The 19,134-nt window shown below is 40.9% G+C and overlaps 1 protein-coding gene across 4 annotated transcripts in view; it reads right to left on the bottom strand.

Moving 5' to 3' along the window:
• Positions 1-6,890: 6,890 nt before the first annotated feature.
• Positions 6,891-19,134, bottom strand: part of prkd2 (protein kinase D2) — a 35,846-nt gene continuing 23,602 nt past the window's right edge. The window contains exons 2-20 of one of the 4 annotated variants that reach the window (XR_015037502.1): positions 18,290-18,428; positions 17,712-17,843; positions 17,346-17,545; positions 16,444-16,627; positions 16,255-16,326; positions 16,061-16,078; positions 15,717-15,876; positions 15,505-15,616; positions 14,557-14,634; positions 14,146-14,464; positions 13,843-13,895; positions 13,671-13,743; positions 13,263-13,369; positions 11,854-12,015; positions 11,483-11,581; positions 11,052-11,319; positions 9,468-9,553; positions 7,075-8,683; positions 6,891-7,000 (exon numbers count right to left, since the gene is read on the bottom strand). Coding sequence is in view for 2 of the 4 variants with exons in the window: in XM_085796457.1 (XP_085652583.1) it covers positions 8,459-8,683; positions 9,468-9,553; positions 11,052-11,319; positions 11,483-11,581; positions 11,854-12,015; positions 13,263-13,369; positions 13,671-13,743; positions 13,843-13,895; positions 14,146-14,464; positions 14,557-14,634; positions 15,505-15,616; positions 15,717-15,876; positions 16,061-16,078; positions 16,255-16,326; positions 16,444-16,627; positions 17,346-17,545; positions 17,712-17,843; positions 18,290-18,428 (2,487 nt within the window). In the remaining 2 variants the exon portion in view is untranslated. Of the gene's footprint in view, positions 8,684-9,467; positions 9,554-11,051; positions 11,320-11,482; positions 11,582-11,853; positions 12,016-13,262; positions 13,370-13,670; positions 13,744-13,842; positions 13,896-14,145; positions 14,465-14,556; positions 14,635-15,504; positions 15,617-15,716; positions 15,877-16,060; positions 16,079-16,254; positions 16,327-16,443; positions 16,628-17,345; positions 17,546-17,711; positions 17,844-18,289; positions 18,429-19,134 lie in introns of all 4 variants that reach the window. The other 3 variants (XR_015037503.1, XM_085796457.1, XM_085796458.1) reach the window with 3 other exon arrangements.

Below are 19,134 nucleotides of genomic sequence, written 5' to 3'. Positions count from 1 at the left end.
GAGGAGAAGGGAGAGACGAGGTACAAAAAAGGGGAAGACACATGCAGGAGGAGGGAGGTTTGGCTTTGCACACGTGCAAGGAGGAAGTATAGGCTACAGGGGTGGGGAGTAACGCTAGAGTGTGATAAAAGCAACGTTATTCAGATTTGGATGCCCCAAGAGGTTAAAAAAAAGTGAGCACATGTGTCAGAAGGAAACTGAAATTCTGTGGGCAGACAAGCTTGCCATGATTCAACTTTACTTCCCCATTAACGTGAGACTATGTGTGTCATTTCCAGTGTGAACAAAAAAATCGTAACAAATTAGTTATAGGCTGATGCCTGGAAGTCTGATTCAGTGCAAGACACATGAAGCGCTTCAGTTATTCCGCTGCTACACAGTTTTCATGTTGTGAGCTCTGTACCAGGCAGTGTCATGAACCATGTGGTTGTCAGAGGGAGAGTTTCACCCAGAACAGCCCTACTTCTGCTCGGTATCCATGGCTCTTTTTCTGTTTATGAAAAGAATCTGTGATGGAAGCCTGCAGCCGATCTGTTAAAAGGTTGAATAAACATTTACACCAGCAGTCAATGTTGTGTATTTTCCTGTGAGCAAGAATGCATATCTGAAGTCGATCATACAAATGGCAGCGATACAGGGAGTGAGATGAGAAAGACCAAAGGGCAATTTTCTTTCCTTTGTTTTTGTAAGTGTTACAGTAAAATGATCTAAGGGAGTTTCTGGCCTTAACTCTCATCATCCGTCACATCCTTTTCTCCCCCGTCCCTAGAGGTGAAGTAAGTGTTCGGTCTCTATAACAGTAGTAGATCATATTCGTGATGTATTTGATAAAAGCTTAAGGGAAGGATGTTGGAAAATGTGTTAGTTTAGCTTACAGTTCACTTTAGACAATATCACATACAGGGAGTCAGCAGTGTCATGTAACCCTAAACCCAACTTTAACCCCAACCCCAATCCCAATATCAAATATTAATGGTGCTGCCAACAGAATTTTATACTGTGTATTAAATCCACTCCTTCTGATCTGGGAACAGTATGAATCAAAGGGCAGAGCTTGTGCATTCAACCCTGGAGCAACTTGTACGAACTTGTGCAGTGAGCGCTTCTGCCAGGTTGATGATGAATCTGCCTGTAACTTTCAAAAGGGATTTGTCTTTAATTTTCTAGAAATTATTTAATAACCTCAACTGACAGATTCACATTTTTAAGTCCATGTCAAAACACCAATCAAAACCCACATGTTCATTTAAAGGGGTATCGTGCTGTTATAATAATAATTCTTCCTACATACCAGTCATGAAGAGTTGGAGGTGAAAATCCACAGTCCGTGTTTGTACATGAGGCTTAAGCCGTCTGTGTTGATCAAATCCAGTGGCTTTCTTCCAAAGAAGCTGTTCTAGTGCAACATGTCCAATCATTTGCTTCATTATACATTGTTTCCATGCTGAAGTCTTGTGGCACAGTTAAACTAGGCTAAAGTTTACCAACTTTGTCAGATGTCCCCTAACTACAAAGGCCTTTTACCGTACTTTGGAACCAATTATTGCACAGATACACTGCAGTTACACGGTACAGTTTACACACTCTATCCTGAAGATAGATATGCTCTGCTCTAAATGACGCCATAGGTATGAATTAAACAGGAAGCAGAAGCACTTTTGCATGATGGATAGTCAGTATATGTGCAGTGCAGACATAATATCTGTAATAAAGCCTGTGCTGCATGTCTGTTATTGCAAAGTGCACCTGCTTCCGATGCACCTTACATTATCCTTGAAATGTTGTACACGATGATGCATTGTAATTATAGCCATTCGTACAACATTGCATAAGCTATTTGGCAGCTTCCTCTTTCTCATTTTTGTGCTGTGATGTCTCAGGTTATGGTCACAGTTCTGCACCTTCCTCATCTAAGAATAGTCACTCACATGACACGGTTTGACATTTCAAAAGCGTTTATGTTGAGGGGACATTCCACGATAGCTCCATCTTCCAAGAGACATGAGGTGTGGTCTGGCATTTTGAAAATCATGTAGCCTGTGAAAGTTACCACTCTCATCTTTTCTTTCTCCTTTCCTCAGAATGAAATTGAAAATGGGTTTTTTTACTATTTTGAAAAGAGAATGAGACGTGTGAATGTTTTTTACATATTTGACATGCCATGGTGACTCACTGTGCCACGACACCTGTTAATGTTGAGAGGTTTTGTAAATAAAGAGAGATATAAATAAATATGATTTTACAAACTTGAAGACAAATTAAAAGATTTGGTTAAATTACACTTTTAATTAAAGCAGAAGTAAGCGGAATGTTTGTGTTAATATAAGTCTTAAATAGTTCTATCCTCCGACAGCAATCACTTACATAGAGTGTTTGGTCTGAAACACGGGTCTGTCAGTCACTCTGCTCTGCTGTAAGCCCAGGAGAAAACTTTCCTTGTATCCTACAACCTTTATCCAATGAGGAGAGAGAACGGCATAAAGGGGCGGTCCTCTCTGTGTGTGCAGCCAAGGGATGCGCGTGAATGTGGTGACGTAGGGACGAGGGCCGGGACTGCTAACTCCATCGGCTGACAGGAAGTTAGCCAAAACGACCGGATCGCTTACTTCTGCTTAACCTTCTACTTTGGTAATCTGAGAGTGTACTGTGTCCTCATCCTTATTTAATACCTATATCACATGCCATTATACTTACTTATATTAGTAAGGAAATTATATTTGTATGGTTGACAAACCAATTTGCGGAAAAAACTGTACCACAAAATAAACCACTTGCTTTTGGAATAAACTATGACACTAAAGCATTTGATTCTTTTGATTTTTTTTTTATACAAAGTTAGTCTGATATCTGCCAAAACAGACCAGTTTGGATTCTATCGCTCTGCCAACCGGAACTGCTCAGCAATTTTATGTAATTTCCCAAATTGTTGGACATTGTTGAGTTATTTCCTTTCAAATGCATTATGCCTGAGTGCAAGGGCAAAGTCAGCAGCTGGCATGGCCCTTTAATGTGCTTGATGGCCAAGCTGCAGGTCATTTCTCATGCAACAGCTGATGAGGAGAGTGCATTCAGAATTTGTGATCATGTTACACAATTACAGTCTAAACATTCACAGAGCTCTGTCTTGTATGTTCACCGGCAGTGTTATGGTAGATTGTCATCTCAGGAAGCAGAGTTGTTGAGCTGCCTTGGACTGATAATGGTAAAGTAAACTCTAAAAAACGTTGTTTACCTAAGTCACATTCAAGATTTCAGGAAAGCAGAGTTTTTCTTGGCACTAGTTACTGTATCAACACTCCATTAACCCTGATTTCCTGCATGAAAACAAAATGTCGACACTAAAGAACATACGTATATTCTGGGTGACAAATACAGATTACTGCTGACTGTATTTATTAAAGAAGTACCAATGCTACGGATACCACAGGGCTTGCTCACTGAGGTCAGCTCAACTAAATGATAAGAATAGTTGGGTAACCTCTTGAGCACACAACCAATTGAATTTTGATGAAAATATCAAAATATATTGATACAGATTCTCAATGTCCCAACAATACCAAGGCAAAACTAAATTGCTCACACTTGCTTTGATCGCATGTGTGGGTTTGTGTGTGTGTGTGTTGTTATCCCAAGCCAAGCTACGGAACTAAACAGCAGGCTCCACTAAAGCTGACATGAAATGAGCACTGGGAGGTCTCAGAGGTTTAGATGACAAAACAGTGGCGATGAAAAAAAGTAATCAATAGCTTTTTCTGTCTGAAAGCCACATTAAAAAAACATCAGGGTTATTATTTTGACTCTAAGCAAATTTCTTTGGTCCTACAGGATAGTTGTGGTGATGTTTTTTTAATGTCGACCAAAAGCAACAATAGGCCTACACTAAGAGCTCCCTTTCTATATAAGCTGGTATAAACTTTGACTCCTGGGAAAAACACTGCCATTGATTTATGGCTGACATGTTTCCTCATTAACTCTTTCGCGACCACACTAATTGCTCAGCACATCCGCTCCGGACCGCATGTTTTTGGCAATTTTTTTACCTTTTTTCTCACGTCGAAGCGAACTCTGTACATCACCTAGAAACAAACGGTTTTCACGTGGTCGAAGAGTAACTTTCCAACGTGCTCCTCGAAAAACGGCGAGTTTTTCCGCCGTTTCGTTCGTGAGTATGAAGGAGAAGAAGAGAGCTGGGTTTCTCCAAAAACGGAGCTCCCGCTCTAGTTTCAGAGAAAATGCACTTTTGTGTCAAGTGGCAGTCCGCTCATTTTACCGGTACTCTGCAGTGTGGCATGTCTCCCAAATAATTTCTACGGCTAAATAAGTATTTTTGTAGGCAAATCTGGGGGGCGCTGCGGTCGCTAGATTTGTCGCTAGTCGCTTTTGACAAAAAAAGACGTGAAGAGGGTTTGGAAAGTCGCCAGATTTAGCGAGAAAGTCGCCAAATTGACAGCATGCTGCACGCTGTCCCCAGAGCAGCATTCAAGGAGACCGATTACTCAAACAAAACCAAGATCACACAGTTTATAAAAACCATTATGTTTTGATTATAGTTTAAAACAGTTTTACATATCAGAGGACTACCATATTCATACACAGGGTACCTGAGAGTGTCTATTATCATAATCTGTAAAAAAAAAAAAAAAAATGGTTCTGACGAGTTAACTCGTCAACGGTCCTGAACGTTCGGCACGCTGTGACGAGTTTACTTGTCAATGGTCGCGAAAGAGTTAATATGAACATGGTCACTGACATTTATTCATGAGTCAACCGCACATAGATAGGTCCACTCCTGAAAATAGTCCCCAACAAAGCTGCCCTTAGCTTGTGTTTGGTGATTGTAAAAGATATGCAAGCACATATTGACCCATATTGTTCAATGACCTTAGCAGCCATGCAAGTTATGATGTGAGCAAAGGAGAAAGACAGGTAACCACCTGTCGTAGAGTGACAAAGTTCACTTGAGGAGGAGGAAGTTATTAAGGATCTTTACTGATTACTTACAAGAACTCCAGAGGAAAGAGATAAACTATAAGAAGAGAAGCCATACATGATGCTGTAAACATGCACTCATATGACCACCATACAAATATTGCAACACATTTTTATGTACTATAATCTACATTCATCTGTCATTTCAAGCAGACCATGAAGCCCTAAATATATTTTCAAGAAAAGTTTAACTTGGGGAGTACGATAAAAAAGGACAGTAGAATATAAAATGCATTTCATTTTCAGACACTTCCTGTCCTCCTCTGGGGCTGAATCAAAGCGTCTAGTTTCCACAACCAAAGGCAGGGTGCCAGATCGTAAGTGAACACAAACAGACTGTGGAGCTCCGGTCAGTGGTCTGGTTCATGGTGGCATATTGCCCAGGCTGGTAAGATGGGCTTGGTAACACATTATGTTCTGAGTTTGCCCTTAATAATTTTTAAATAGCAGAGAGATAAAATAACAAAACCACAGAGGCAACTTGTTTTTAAAAATATATTATAAACCAAATCTAATTTTAGCAATCCTACATTTAAGGAGTGATGCAGGAAGTGCAACTGTGAACTATGGTAATTAAGCCACTCCACAATTCCACAGCATTTGCCTAACAAGTCCGTCTAATAATGTTCCGTAATTATCTTGTAGCGTGGTGAATGTGCAGGTCACAACTTATCCACGAGAGTGTTTTGGATGTTTTGGATTGTGTATTTGATGAGTTTGATGAAGGAAACCAAGAAATCCCATGAGCCTCCGTAGTGTAACTCTGAGCAGCTTGCGTGTCTGCTCCACCGTTCTAAAAATAGCTTGCACTGACAATTAAAGGTAACGAACCTACTGCTATGACTATAGGGATTATGGCAATGGGCCAATTTGCCATAATGTTGAACTATCCCTTTAACACGACTCCCAAACCATCGACAGGTTTCATGTATGCCTAAGAAACAGCACACTTTTATTTGTAACTTGTTGTTTGTCTACATCCACCACAGATAACCACAAAGTGACAAGAGAAAATGACAGAATGTGAAGGAGTGAAGTGAAGGAGGTCCTGTTTGATCACTGATCAGGTTTTGATTGAGTGAAACTGTTTGTATCTCTTGGGTGTACACGTCTCATCTCTTTGTGTTTACGTATATTACAAATGTTTCCATCTATGAAATCAGTTGCTATGGTAGCTGAAAGCATAGGTGTATGTTAACTTGAGAAGTGCCTGTCTTCTCTGAAGGTCATCACTCAGGCTTAATTTGCCAAGCCATCCTCCCCTCCTGGCAAATTAGACGAACATCACTGTTCTCTGAATTGGATGAAGCAAAGTAGAGTCTGAACTGTTGGCGCCAGATGCAAGCCTATATCTGCGGTTTGTTCCTTTTGCTTACAACGTGACGGGTCTCTGCTGCCAAATGTCAGCGCAAACACGGTGACCTGGAGAAGGATATTTGATGCGAAGGCACAACAGAGAGAAATAACAGGAGACAGAACGAGAGAAAGTGTGTATCATTTGTCATCGTTTGGCGATGATGATGGATGCACTGTGGGAGTTACAAGGGTGCACTCTCCCCAGAGTAGCGGACTGAAGTGCGCTCATCACAGAATGGAAAAACAATTCACTCTCTTTGTCTCTGTAGCTACAGGGTCCTCTTGAGTGCCACTCAGCCTGTGAGGTGTAATATGTCTAAAGAAAATTGTCTTTCTCCTTTCGCAGCTTTTTTTTTAATGTATGTATGTGAGTGTGTGTGTGTGCATAAATCAGAGTCCATGTGGAAAGAAACCACGTAGTAGGAGCATCCTTGAAACTTTGTATTGACCCTAGTGTCAGTGCATTTGAGGAGAAACTACAGTCGGGGTGTTTAGTATAATCTGTGTTTGTCAGAGAGGGCAAAAATAACAGTCTGTCAGACTGCGAGTAGAAAAGTAATTTATTGCTGCAGGGTAAGTGGTACTTAGTCTTTTGTCATTCAAAGCATGTCTTTTCCACGATAGAAAACCTGAGTGACACTAATGGTCCTTGCTTCTTATGAAGTATTTTGCTGAGGAAAAGCAAACTGTCTGTGTATGACAAGTATTCTAGTAGTAAATTATCCTCACATTTCCATGTCTTCTGGGTTTTTTACAACTTCCAGGGAACGCCGAGTGGTATACAATAAATAAAACCTCTGAGACAAAAAGGAATATTGTTCAATGTTTGTATTATCTGTTACAAAGGCTAGCATCGTCCTTCAAACATGTTATACACAGTCTACACGTACTTGACAGCTACGTAACGTTCAGATTACACATGTGCATAATAGACCATGATAACTACGGTATGTTTTATATCGTATCTAAATAGTTCTACTTCACAGAGACATGCAACAAATTGACATGACAGCTTGTCAATAATTGAACTACATACACTCTCAAAAAAAAAAAAAAAATCTAATTTAGTAACCCAAGCACTTACATCATAGGGAGTTGCTAAGGGAAATGTCTATCTTCTCATCAGCACGTGAATCTTATATACAGACATCTGTGGGGACATGCCATTCACCACAGCTGACTTCATGACAGTGGGTGGGGTGACTCAGCGATGTGGAAGCAATTTTTATCATTGGGGAACAGCTGTCGAGGCTATTGTCATCTAGTATGTCATCTGCAGGTAGAAAGTCTTCCATGACTGTTAAAAACTGTCGGGTCATAGCAGGTAATAAACAGCCCCAGTGCTCAAGTTCATTTAAAGCCACAATGTGAATCTTTAATGACTTCATATTTTTCTAAAAGCCTCTTGTGGTTCAAAACTCCAGTGGTAATTACTGGAGGTTTCGCTGTCGCCAGATCAATACTTCCAGTTTTTTACTACAGGACACGAGTTTATGGGAATACATTTGTGAATACAGATGGGTTTGATGCCATTATCTGCACATTAGTAATTACCAGCACAGAGGAAGTCTTTTGTCACTGTGAAGAAATTGGGCCCATTTTCGCTGAGGGCCTTAGATGTACTCAGATCCCAGCCAGTTCAACTGAATGACATTAAAAACAAACGTAATTTAATTGAAGGCAATTCTTTCTTCTTTCTTCTTATACCTACAGAAAATTCTTATCTTGATTAGAAAAATTGTATTTCCTGCTTCACTTCGCAGTGATTTGCTGTGAGAAAGAAACGGTGATACGGCTCTTTTTTTAATTGTCTGGCAAATTACGGTTTAAAAGTCTGATCCCTTCACTATTCAATATTCCAAAAGATGATTTCACTGCAGAGGTAAATGACTAGAGGGAATATTTGACAAGCTCAGTCTGTAAAGTGAGTGCTGGCACACAGGAGATGTTGTGCTGTGAAAGCCTAAACAGTCAGACACTATCTAAATTAGAACCCAGTGATACTTTTGCATCTTAATGTCTCTGTCGGACTGTAGGCCAACTGTCTCGTTCTCCCTCTCCCTTCTTCTTTCCTCCTTCCTAAAAGGTTCTTGAGTCGACTGTCTCTCTCCAGTCAAAGGATGCTGACCCTCTCAGTGAGGCCTTGCACATCTGCATCTTCTCCTCCCTCTTCATCATCAGAACCCGGCGCAGGAGGAGGAGGCACGAGGTGCGCCGGGTAAGGCAGAGTGTGTTCACGGGCAAACATTTGCCAGCGACTGTCGTCACTCTCGTGGGTGATGTAACGCTCGCGGAGTTTCGTCTCCAGCTCCCGCAGGTCCAGCCATGTCTGGTAATCCTGAGAAATGAGACATGAAGATTCAGATTCAGCTTTAGCAGCTTTGAAGTTATCTCACAGTTAACTTTTATGTGTTTATGTGCTAGTTGTGAAACATAAAGTAATGAGTAATCAATTTTGGTTCTGTGTATGTGGGTGTGCATGACTGTGCGCAAGTAAGAACTTGAATGACCCTATTGGCTTTTTTCTCAGGAAATTACAAATAACACCTTCTTTAAAATACGTAGGACTCTTCTGACAGTGAAAATGAATTAAGCCATGAATATTCGAACAAAACAACAACAGTGGATTTAGACTTGTGTTAAATCCCCAGAGAAAAATGGTCTGTTTTGCCACTAATTTACTATTTTGTTTTGAAGGAGACATTCCAGAACTGTGCAGTCAATGAAAACATTTTTTTTTCATAGCTAATCCGTCCTCTTACATCCTCAATAAAGTTCTGAAATATCTGTGTTGAGCAGCTGTCTTGCTTCTGCAGACTCCCTCATGTTTGTATTTGCCCTTTTCCATATTGGCCTATGTTTTTTGAAGGATTTATAGAAGTAAAAAAAAAAATGTTAAAGTTCTTCTGAGGTATTACTTTGCCGAGTTATTGGCAGTCACTGTATCAGGAGACAGAGCTGCTTCCTGTTCTCTGACTTGAGGATTAGTGGATGTACTGGAAGGCTGATAAAACCCCTAAAAGTTCCAGACAGAATTTTAATCATGTTGTTTTCACACATTTTTACAAAGTAGCTACTACATCGTGTGTATGTGTCTGTGTGCAGCAGTGGTGATATGTTACCTGCAAGTATGAATGGCTGAGACTCTTGTCCACGCTGTAGCGTTTCCTCATCTTAACTTGGAGAAGGTTGTTGATCAAGTCGATTGCTGGAAACACAAAGCGATACGCGCCATTCAATGAACAGAAACCGACAAAGTCTATAGATAGTATGAATGAAGTGTGAAGTCAAAATATCACACCTTAACACAGCAGCTGCAACTGAGCTCTATACCTATATATACAGTAGCTGTGAGCTGTGCAATGAACAGGAACCATGATTGACAGGTTCATCATGATAAAGTTAGTGGGCCTCATTCACGAACCGTTCTTAAGAACAAATTTGTTCTTAAATCCTACTTACGAAGTTTTTACGAAGATTGTGGCATTCATGAATGTTTTCTTATCCAGAATTTGTTCTTAACTAAGAACAAAATCTACGAACAGTCAGGAGTATACTTACGCACTTTTAAGTGCTGAGACTTCTGCAAAAATAACCGATTATAGTGTTTTCTTTTGTTCTGCAGTTGTATGATATTATATGATTTGAATAAGAATTATTTTCTCATCTTTTATGATGTTTTTAATAATTATATATTAATAATAATAATTGACAAATCATTGCAGTTTCTTAAAAAAAACATTATAGACACTTAATTCATATCAGTTTTTTTTTTTAAGTGTTCACACTACACACAACTGTTTTTATTTATTTTTTTAAATAAATGATAATATGATGATATTTATGATGGCACACGTGAGAGTGTGGTCTCTCTGATAACAACCCGAAGAGCTGCAGCCACTGCTGACGCTACTAAATATAGCCTAAATATAAATATAAATATAAATATAAAAATATAAACTAAATATAAGCCTTTTGTTTGTTTCTTTGTTTCATTCCTGCCGCAGTAGCGCCACTTCACTACTTTAGTTCTTTTTATGTTTGGAGTCTGGTGCTCCCTCCCAGATTTTCATTTGAGCATTTCAACTTTCTTTCTCACTTCACCTTCTCTGCTCAGTGCCTGTGGGTTCTGTTTGCACACGGCCCTGCAGTCTCATGCCCTTTTACGGGCATTGATGGGGCTGTTACCTATGCTAATCCTATGTTAATTAGACTCACCTGGCACACGCCCTCAACTTACGAGGAGATGGCATAAGAACACAGCTGCGAACAATTCTGAGGCTTACGAACGCGTTGATGAATCTGACGTAGGGTTTTCTTAAGGAACTTCTTAAGAACAACTTAAGAAAGAATCTAAGAAGGTTCTTAAGAAGATATTGGTGAATGAGGCCCAATGTTCTTAGTGCCTCAACTTGTAATAGCTTGCCCTGCTTTCACAGTTCACGTTCCTCATAAGTTTCTAACACCAAGCTAGACAGTAATATATCCTCATGATTCTTAAATTGTTAATTTGATTTTTTTTTATTGGCTCAACTGGTTTAGAGCACACTATCTTCTCCAAAATGACCAGAAAGGTGGATCCTATTGCAGGATTCTCCTATTATACTGCATTATTTTAGCTAGCTGTCCCTAAGAAACTGGCCAATAAATGTGTTTCTACTGTTTCCTGGTGTGTCCAACAGTCATCCCTGCCCTTCTGTGTTTACCATCACTGGAGATCTGTTTCCAAGGGTTGGGAGGGTACATGAAGGCTGCGTTGTGGATCTGGTCATTGATGTCTTCATCCTCATTAAACGGGAAAGTCCCACTCAGGCTGACGTACATAATGACTCCAACCGACCACATGTCCAAGGAGCGGTTATAGCCCTGGTTCAGCAGGACCTCAGGCGCCAGGTAGGCGGGCGTACCAACCACCGAGCGACGAAACGACTTCTCACCGATGATACGGGCAAAGCCAAAATCGCACAACTTCACCTGAGGGACAGAAACAGTTGGTGGGGGTGAGAGGGGCCGGTCAGTCTGCAGCGATACTAACATAGTTATGAATAAAGGTGACAAAACTAAGTGAGTGAACTGCTGCATATGAGGATGGCCTTTTACTGTAGGTGTGCATGTGTGTGTTTGTGTGTGTACATACCTGGGGGAAGGGATCAGCAGATGCAAGCAGCACGTTTTCTGGTTTCAGATCACAGTGAACGATGTTCTTAAAGTGCAGGTGTCTGAGAGCTGCAAGAATCTGCAAAGAGATGCGACAGACCGCCAACCACAGAAACAGGATATGACAGAGTCAAACCCAGAACTGAAAAGCACACATTTCCTTAAGTTACTATGACTTCAATCAGGTGAGATAAAGCATGCAGCAAGATACTGCACCCAGGCGTCATTGTGAGTAATAAGTGCATCACAGACATACAACAGCAGAAACGGCGATGCTTTCGATGACGTCTTTCATGTTTAGTTTCTACGCTATAGAAATCCCCTGTTTGCTGTTGCGTATACTGAACACACCTGTGTAATGAGGAACTTTGTGAGTCTCTCAGGCAATCTGCCTTTCTCACTGGAGAGGATCATCTCCAGCATGTCACCGTGTAGCTTCTCCATCACCACAAAGACTTTCTCTGGGGTCTCAAACATACACTCCAGGTTCACAATGCCCAGATGACGTAAGCTCTGAAAAAGAGGGTGGGGAGTGGGGGGGGGGGTGAGGAAATTGGAAATTGTGGGATGGTGTTAGACAGAGAAGTGTCAGGACATGACAGCAAAACCACAAATGAAACAAAGCGTGGGCAGAAGTTACATGGATATTCTCCAGTAATTCCGTAAATGGCATTTTATCACTCAGTGATATGATTCAGAGGGTTTTTAGTCTGATAACCCAAATGAATTAATGTAGAGCTGAATGGGAAAAAAAAACAAAGTCCTCTATAAGACACAGCACTGCACCCCTGTCTCCCTCTGCTGGTGAACAATGTGTCGTACCTTTATGTGCCTTACCCAGAGAAACAAAAATGAAATGGATTTCCGTCTCTAAACTGCACATATTCTCATGTCATGTTGGTGTTCCATCATTAAGACAACTCAAACAGATTTCCATTGTTGTTACTGTATTTTTACTTACAGCAATGAAGCCTGGACTTTATGTGTGTTAGGTTCAAAAAGGCAATTAAATTACGCCTAGTATCTCTATCCTATCTATCCCATTATAACCCTATTTATAACATTATAATACCTGACCTTATAGTCATGATAAAATGCTTTATAGTGTGTTATGATTATTGTTATAAAACATTATGATAATTTATGAGTGTTCATAACTAGAGTTATACAGTGCTATACCTGCATTAAAACTAATTACAAGTATGGTTATAATGGATAATAAATAGAGATAGGCGTCAAATAAAGTCGTACCACAACTTTTTTTTTCCAAAGCATGATACTGACCTTTATGGTCTTTTAACATGTGTCCCAAACTGATCATCTCAGCACATTGATACTATTGTCCTCTTAGACACTCGTAAGCAATATGTATGCGGAACATTTGAGAAAAATAAAACGTCTGCAAAACCTTATATTGGTTTAGTCAGACGCTGAGCCATCAGTTTGTGAGAAGTAACCACAGAAGGAGCTGCTCTGTGTGCTTCCTTTCAGATCCACTTGACTCAACATGATTCATGCTTGGATAAGGCGGGAGAATTACTGAGTCAATACAAACCATGTCAATATCACTATGGACACCATTGTTGAAATGAATGATGACATTTTTCATGTCTGTGTCAATATAATTCACAACACCAATATCCAGTATGCCACAAAGTACACATTATTTGTACAGGCAGATATCCTATAAGGCAGATATGCTACAATATATAGGCTACTGTATGCCTATTGCAGCTGTGGTGAAAGGTACGTGTGCTTACCTGCAGTATGGCCACCTCATTCCTCAGCTGGCTCTCCTGCTTGGTGGGAAAGCGAAGCTTGTCGATGACTTTAACCGCTACGTCCCTCCCTGTCTTCCTGTGCTTTCCTGATGAAGATAGGAAGTGTTAGTACCACATGTGGAATGTGGGACCTTGTTGTAATGTATGTACAATCTATGTACACATATGTAAACAGTAGTCTGACCATTCTTATGACAGATTTCTTGACATATGTCGTAGAACTAGACTTTGATAAATTAAATAAATGGAGTTCTTCTGTACACACAGGTTTTTGATGTCAAGTCTCTTAATAGCTTAGACCCATTTCTTTTGACCTTCACCAAATCTATTCTAATCTACTTAATATAGGGCTCAGTCAGCAGCTTCACTGGATAAAGATTTACATACCTCCATATACGACTCCAAACTGACCAGATCCCAGCACCTCATCAGCAAAAATCTGGTATACTGTACCGATGTCCTGTGGGAATGAAGTTCATGTCGTTTAATCATCATTTTCACTGTAAATATCAATTTAAAGACTGGAGGAAATTGATTTAAAAACAAATGAAGGTCATACCACATTCTCTTGGATTTGACTGTTGGACACTGATATGCTGATAGAGGCTTGTCCTGGAAAAAAAGAGAAAAAAAAGCAACACAGAACATGTTAAGGTTACATAGTTTTATGAATTTGAAGTTGTGTTTTTAAAGACAGCATCTAATATTTCATGGGTACAGGAAATTATTTTTCTCCCACATTAAAAAACAGGGACTCCTGAACCTCAGCTTGACATAATTAAAACAAAATAGGAAAAGTCTCTTGTTTGTCAAACCAAACCATTAAACACGCCCTTCCATTGAACTCTCGCTCTCAACTTACTGTGAGTTGTGTTCCCCGCAGCTGGTGGTGCGTCCTGAAAGATGACAGGCATGAGGGCCTGGCGAATGGCGCTCTCCCAAGCTTTCGCTACTTCACGCCCAATGCCACTGTTGGGCGCCACTTGGCTAGGCGATGGAGGTGTCTGTGGGACAGTCTGAGGGGTGCTGGACGTCAGAGGGGGGAGGGTGTTGGGGTCCTCCCCTACAAAGTAGCACATAGCGCCTGTGATAAGCTCGAAGCAGTGGGGATTTGTCCCTGTGGGGACAAGATTGAAGTTTCCAGCAGGACGCACTTCCAGAATCTCAGACAGAGGGATCTCCTGCAAGAGGACGGACCAATGATGTGGTTGCATTCTTCATACAGTATAAAGAACTTGAGATCACAGCTTTTCATGGAGTTAACTATTCTTACCTTGTAGTATTTGTTGGTGGTGTTGTTCTGGAAAAGGATGATGCACTTGCAGTCCAGACGCCAGTAGTGCCTCTTTCTCTGTTGGTGGTTAGAGTAAGGTGGGATGAGTCAGGGCAACAAAGACACGGTGGGTCAATGAAGAGTGGGATAGGGAGAGGGCAGAGGGTGAGGAACGTTCAACCGTCAGCATGGATGCATTTCAAGTTCGAAGGTGACGCCCAGAAGAAGAGAAGAGAGGCCAGATGAGAAGAAGGATGACCAGTAGGAAAGGCTGCAAGATGGGAAGGTGGAAAGAGAGAAAAGAGACAAAAGTGAAAGAAAGAAAGTGCCAGTGAAGCCAGAGAGGAAAAATAAACAAGAAAAAGTCCACAGAGGCAGAAAAGTTTCTCTGAGATCAAATATATAGTGAAAGGAGAGGTGGAAAATGGGCTTTTAGCTTGAATTGACCGTACATCTCTTGAGCACTATGTTTTCAGGGACAGTCAGACACATCATCAATCGTCAGCTATTCTTTCTTATACACAGGCACACTCACAAACCTGCACCACAAAACAGCCACAAAAAAGGTCTTAAAGACAGTCAGCATGCAGTCAAGGTCGAAAGTGTGAAAGTATGAGAGGACAGAGAAAATAACTGATAACACAAAGGTCGAGTGATGAGAAAGCAAACAAACTTGCACTAAGTCAGAAAAGAAGGCGAGGCAAGGCAATTTTATTTGTATAGCCCATTTTTTTACAAACAGTTTGTCTCAAAGGGCTTTACATGGCATCGTAACAACATCCTCTGTCCTTAGACCCTCACATCGACTGAGGAATAATACTGAAGACAATGAAGAAGAAAAGAAGTGGGTTCATGCACTTCAAACTAATTTTGACTTCAATCTGTTTACTCAGCAGTGATAGTTAAAGTAAGCTCCGGTAGCACGGGAATCATGAGTGATGTTTTTACCAGTGTGTCCTTGTTGCTGTAGTGAACCATCCATCCCTCTTTGATAGCCGTACTGGATCGCCGGGTCGTCTGTCTCACCGACTGTACCACCCTCATCAGCGGGATGTTAACACTGGACAAAGCAAAAAAAAAGTGTTGGAGTTTGTGTTACTTGTGTTACGTCCCTTTAGAAATGTGTTTGTAGCTGTCCTCTCTTTGTGTTGTCCTCATACCTCTGATCTCCGCTGGTTCCGTCCTGGTTGTTGTCAGGAGAAAAGGACCCAGGGATGCTGCAGGCCTCGTCTGAGTCATCCATTGACGACTTATCCGAGTTGTCGTACTCGCTGGTGTAATCCATGGGCACCTCAGGGTCCGGACTGGGACTCAACATGTCTGGGGCAAAACAAAAAAGAAGCAAAACAGATGGTTGAGTACAAATTGATTTAAATTTACAATGTGTTTAAAATGCTGTAGGAAAACTACTACTACATGCTACATCTAGAGCTATTACTAAGCTATAAAGGGATAGTCCAGCTTTACATGCATCAATACTGAGCACTGATAATAGCCTACTTACCACAGTTACTTCTGTTGTCTGAGAAGATAAAAACATTAGCGCCAGTGAGTTTCAGTCTTGCTAGATAAAGTATTGTATTACCTATACCTATCAAAGTATCCAAGGTCTAACAATGGAAACATGCAGATGAGAAATTAATATTTTTGATCAAATCAATTCAGGGTTAAAAGGAAAAAAAGGAGAAGCGATCTCACCTCCAATAGTCTCCCCAAGGCAGTCATTGGGAATCTTGTACGCACAGCGTTTGTGGCAGTTGAACTTGCAGTCTGAGAGGAAACAAATGCAATTCATGCGGATCAGATATTTTGTAATATGATTAGATTTATACAGTTTACTGGACATTGGACATCCAGAACTGAGTCTGTCTCTTTGCCTGAACTCACCTTTGCACTGTAAGCCCTGTCTGAACAGTCCTCGTAGAAGCCTCTTGCAGTACTGGCACACCGTCGGCCGTGTGTATGAATGGACAGCGAATGTGTGGGGAACCTTCACCTTGCTCATCAGGATCTTGTCCAGATGAACTGGTCGGCCCGTGTAGAAGCGCCGGGCTTCACTAGGGGTTCGTGGCTAGCAGAAAGGAACAAACGAAGATTATCACTGACACAGTTAAATCTGATCAACAAAGTACATTACCAAATGATTCAATCACTTAAGCATTAACTTTTAACTTTCTTGTCTAAAAAATCTTTTTTTTTTTTTGGCCACTTGGGGGCAGCAGAAACGACTTCTGAACACAACACTGACCTCGCAGTGGTTCTCAACCTTTTTTTGCTCATGGCCCCATTTTGACATCACAAATTCCTGGCGACCCCGCAATCACGTGATCACGGCCGTCAATCAAGATGCGCAAGCTCAGATATTTTTATATGCTGCATTTTATTTGATCTCAATTTATATTCGAGAAAGTGGAAGTATCGAATATAGTAGTTGTTTATGACTATGTGTGGTGTTTTTAATCATAATTTAAAAAATAATTATTATTAGTTAAAATAAAATTTTATCTGAATTTTTTTTCAGGTGACCCCATTTGAATTCCAAGTGACCCCATGTGGGGCCCAGACCCCAAGGTTGAAAACCACTGTTTTACAGTAAGTTGATGCAGTGAACTAGTTAGAAAATAATCGTTTAAATTCACATCCATCATGTGAAAGTTATGTCCAGTGATCATTTTCTAAAGCTCTGTTTTTGATCTCTACCAACTCCTTAGAGAAATATTCAATACCCAATAATATAGATGCTTAACTTAGTTTTAATAGTCTTAAACTGTCCAATGAACTGTGAGTACCATTTGTGTGTGTGAGCGGATGAGGGTAGCATCTTCTGTGCAGGTGGAGGCCGTCCCAACGCTGTACACCGACTCAGTGGTGGAGAGACGCAGGGACTGGCTGCTGCTCAGGGACGTGGTGGACAGACGCCGTTTACGAGCTCCACTGCAGTTGTTGGGGATGCTGAATGCACAGCGCTTGTGGTAGTTTAGACCACATCCTGCAGGGGGTGGTGTGGACCAGAGCAACCAGCAGGAAGGTGCAGCAGAGCAGCAGAGCAGGAGAGAGGAGAAGATGGAGCATGTTTGGTGAGTGTTACAGATCACTTGTCCAAGAAATGTGTTGACCACCGTAGAGGGTCTTCTCTTATTCATACTACTTCTCACCGTCACACTTGAGCCCTTGTCTGACCAGACCAAACAGCATCTCTCCACAGTGATCACAGAAGGCTGGGGCCCGGTATGAGTGCACATTGAGTGCATGGGGCCGAATCTGGAAATCTTCAAACGTGGCCGCCGCTAAAAGAGATAAGAGGGATAAAGTGTGGTCACTGTGGGTTTGAAGATACAATCACACTACTGTAACGGTGCAGAATAAAGACTGATTAGATGGATAAGGTGGAAACAGGATGGAAAAATAGATGGGTTTTGTTTCCTGACATTAGGTGTGTTGCAGTTTGATACAATGAGAGAACAGATTAGACCAGTGGAAAATATTACCTGTAGTAAAATGAGCAGATAAGCACTGATTCCAAGAGTGGTGTTGCAGAGGATAGAGGAGAGAAAGAGGAAGGACATGTCGATTTTAATATGGCTATCATGCACATTAATGGCACATGATGGAGAAGAGGAGAGAAGAGAAGAGAAGAGAAGAGAAGAGAAGAGAAGAGAAGAGAAGAGAAGAGAAGAGAAGAGAAGAGAAGAGAAGAGAAGAGAAGAGAAGAGAAGAGATGTTGGTTTCTTACCAGAGAGCACCACCTCCACCAGATCTCCCTCCTGAATGTCGCCAGTAGCTTTGACCAGTTGCAGGATGTTGTTGGTGGATGTGTCATGCTTGAAGAGCAGGATCTTGTCATAAATTCCATAGAAGCCACACTCTGGGAACTAGAGCACAAAACAAAGATGGAATGAGAGAAATGTTAAAGGATAAACCCTGGAAAAGGCAGAACATTGTGATTATGACTGCAGGAAGGCTGGTACTTGAATGATTGGTAAAGGGCTTTATGTCAGCAGCACAACAATATGGTGCATGTATATGGCCTGTCAGGTGTCAAATCAACGCTCAACTGAGCTTCTGTTATTGACAGAAAAAGCATGAACAGACAAATATGTAAACAGAAGCAACCAGCTATAACAGCAGAAAACAAGCCATGAGGAAACACACACACACACATACACATACAAATTTCTCATTGTAAATCCAAATAGAGCATAATGTGAAAAAGGCACATCTGAAAGTTTCAATGTATATTTCATAATTTTGATAAATTTGTTTCACAGATCGATGCATATCTATTCTCATTACATAATAAAATACAAAGAATTTTTGTTTAGATTTTTGATATAACTGTTGCACAGTGCAACATGTGGGCCACTCAAGATCCCATCAACTGACAAATACTGTATTAAGTCAACAGACCCTGTTTATATTCAAGCTGGGAGAAAGTTCAAATTACATGAGGGTGTGTTACAGCTAAGATCCCAAACAGTCACAGCAACATGCAGGTACAACACAGGGATGTCCTAATGTAATCAAGCATTATGGCATTACTGTACAGGGCCCTTGTATAGGGGAGAAAGGTGATGATAA

This window comes from Trachurus japonicus, chromosome 13, assembly GCF_045865225.1.
Source record: "Trachurus japonicus isolate A0001 chromosome 13, Traja_1.0".
NCBI lineage: Eukaryota > Metazoa > Chordata > Actinopteri > Carangiformes > Carangidae > Trachurus > Trachurus japonicus.
Note: the sequence above shows the minus strand (reverse complement) of the source record. Positions and strands in the feature narration are given on the sequence as shown.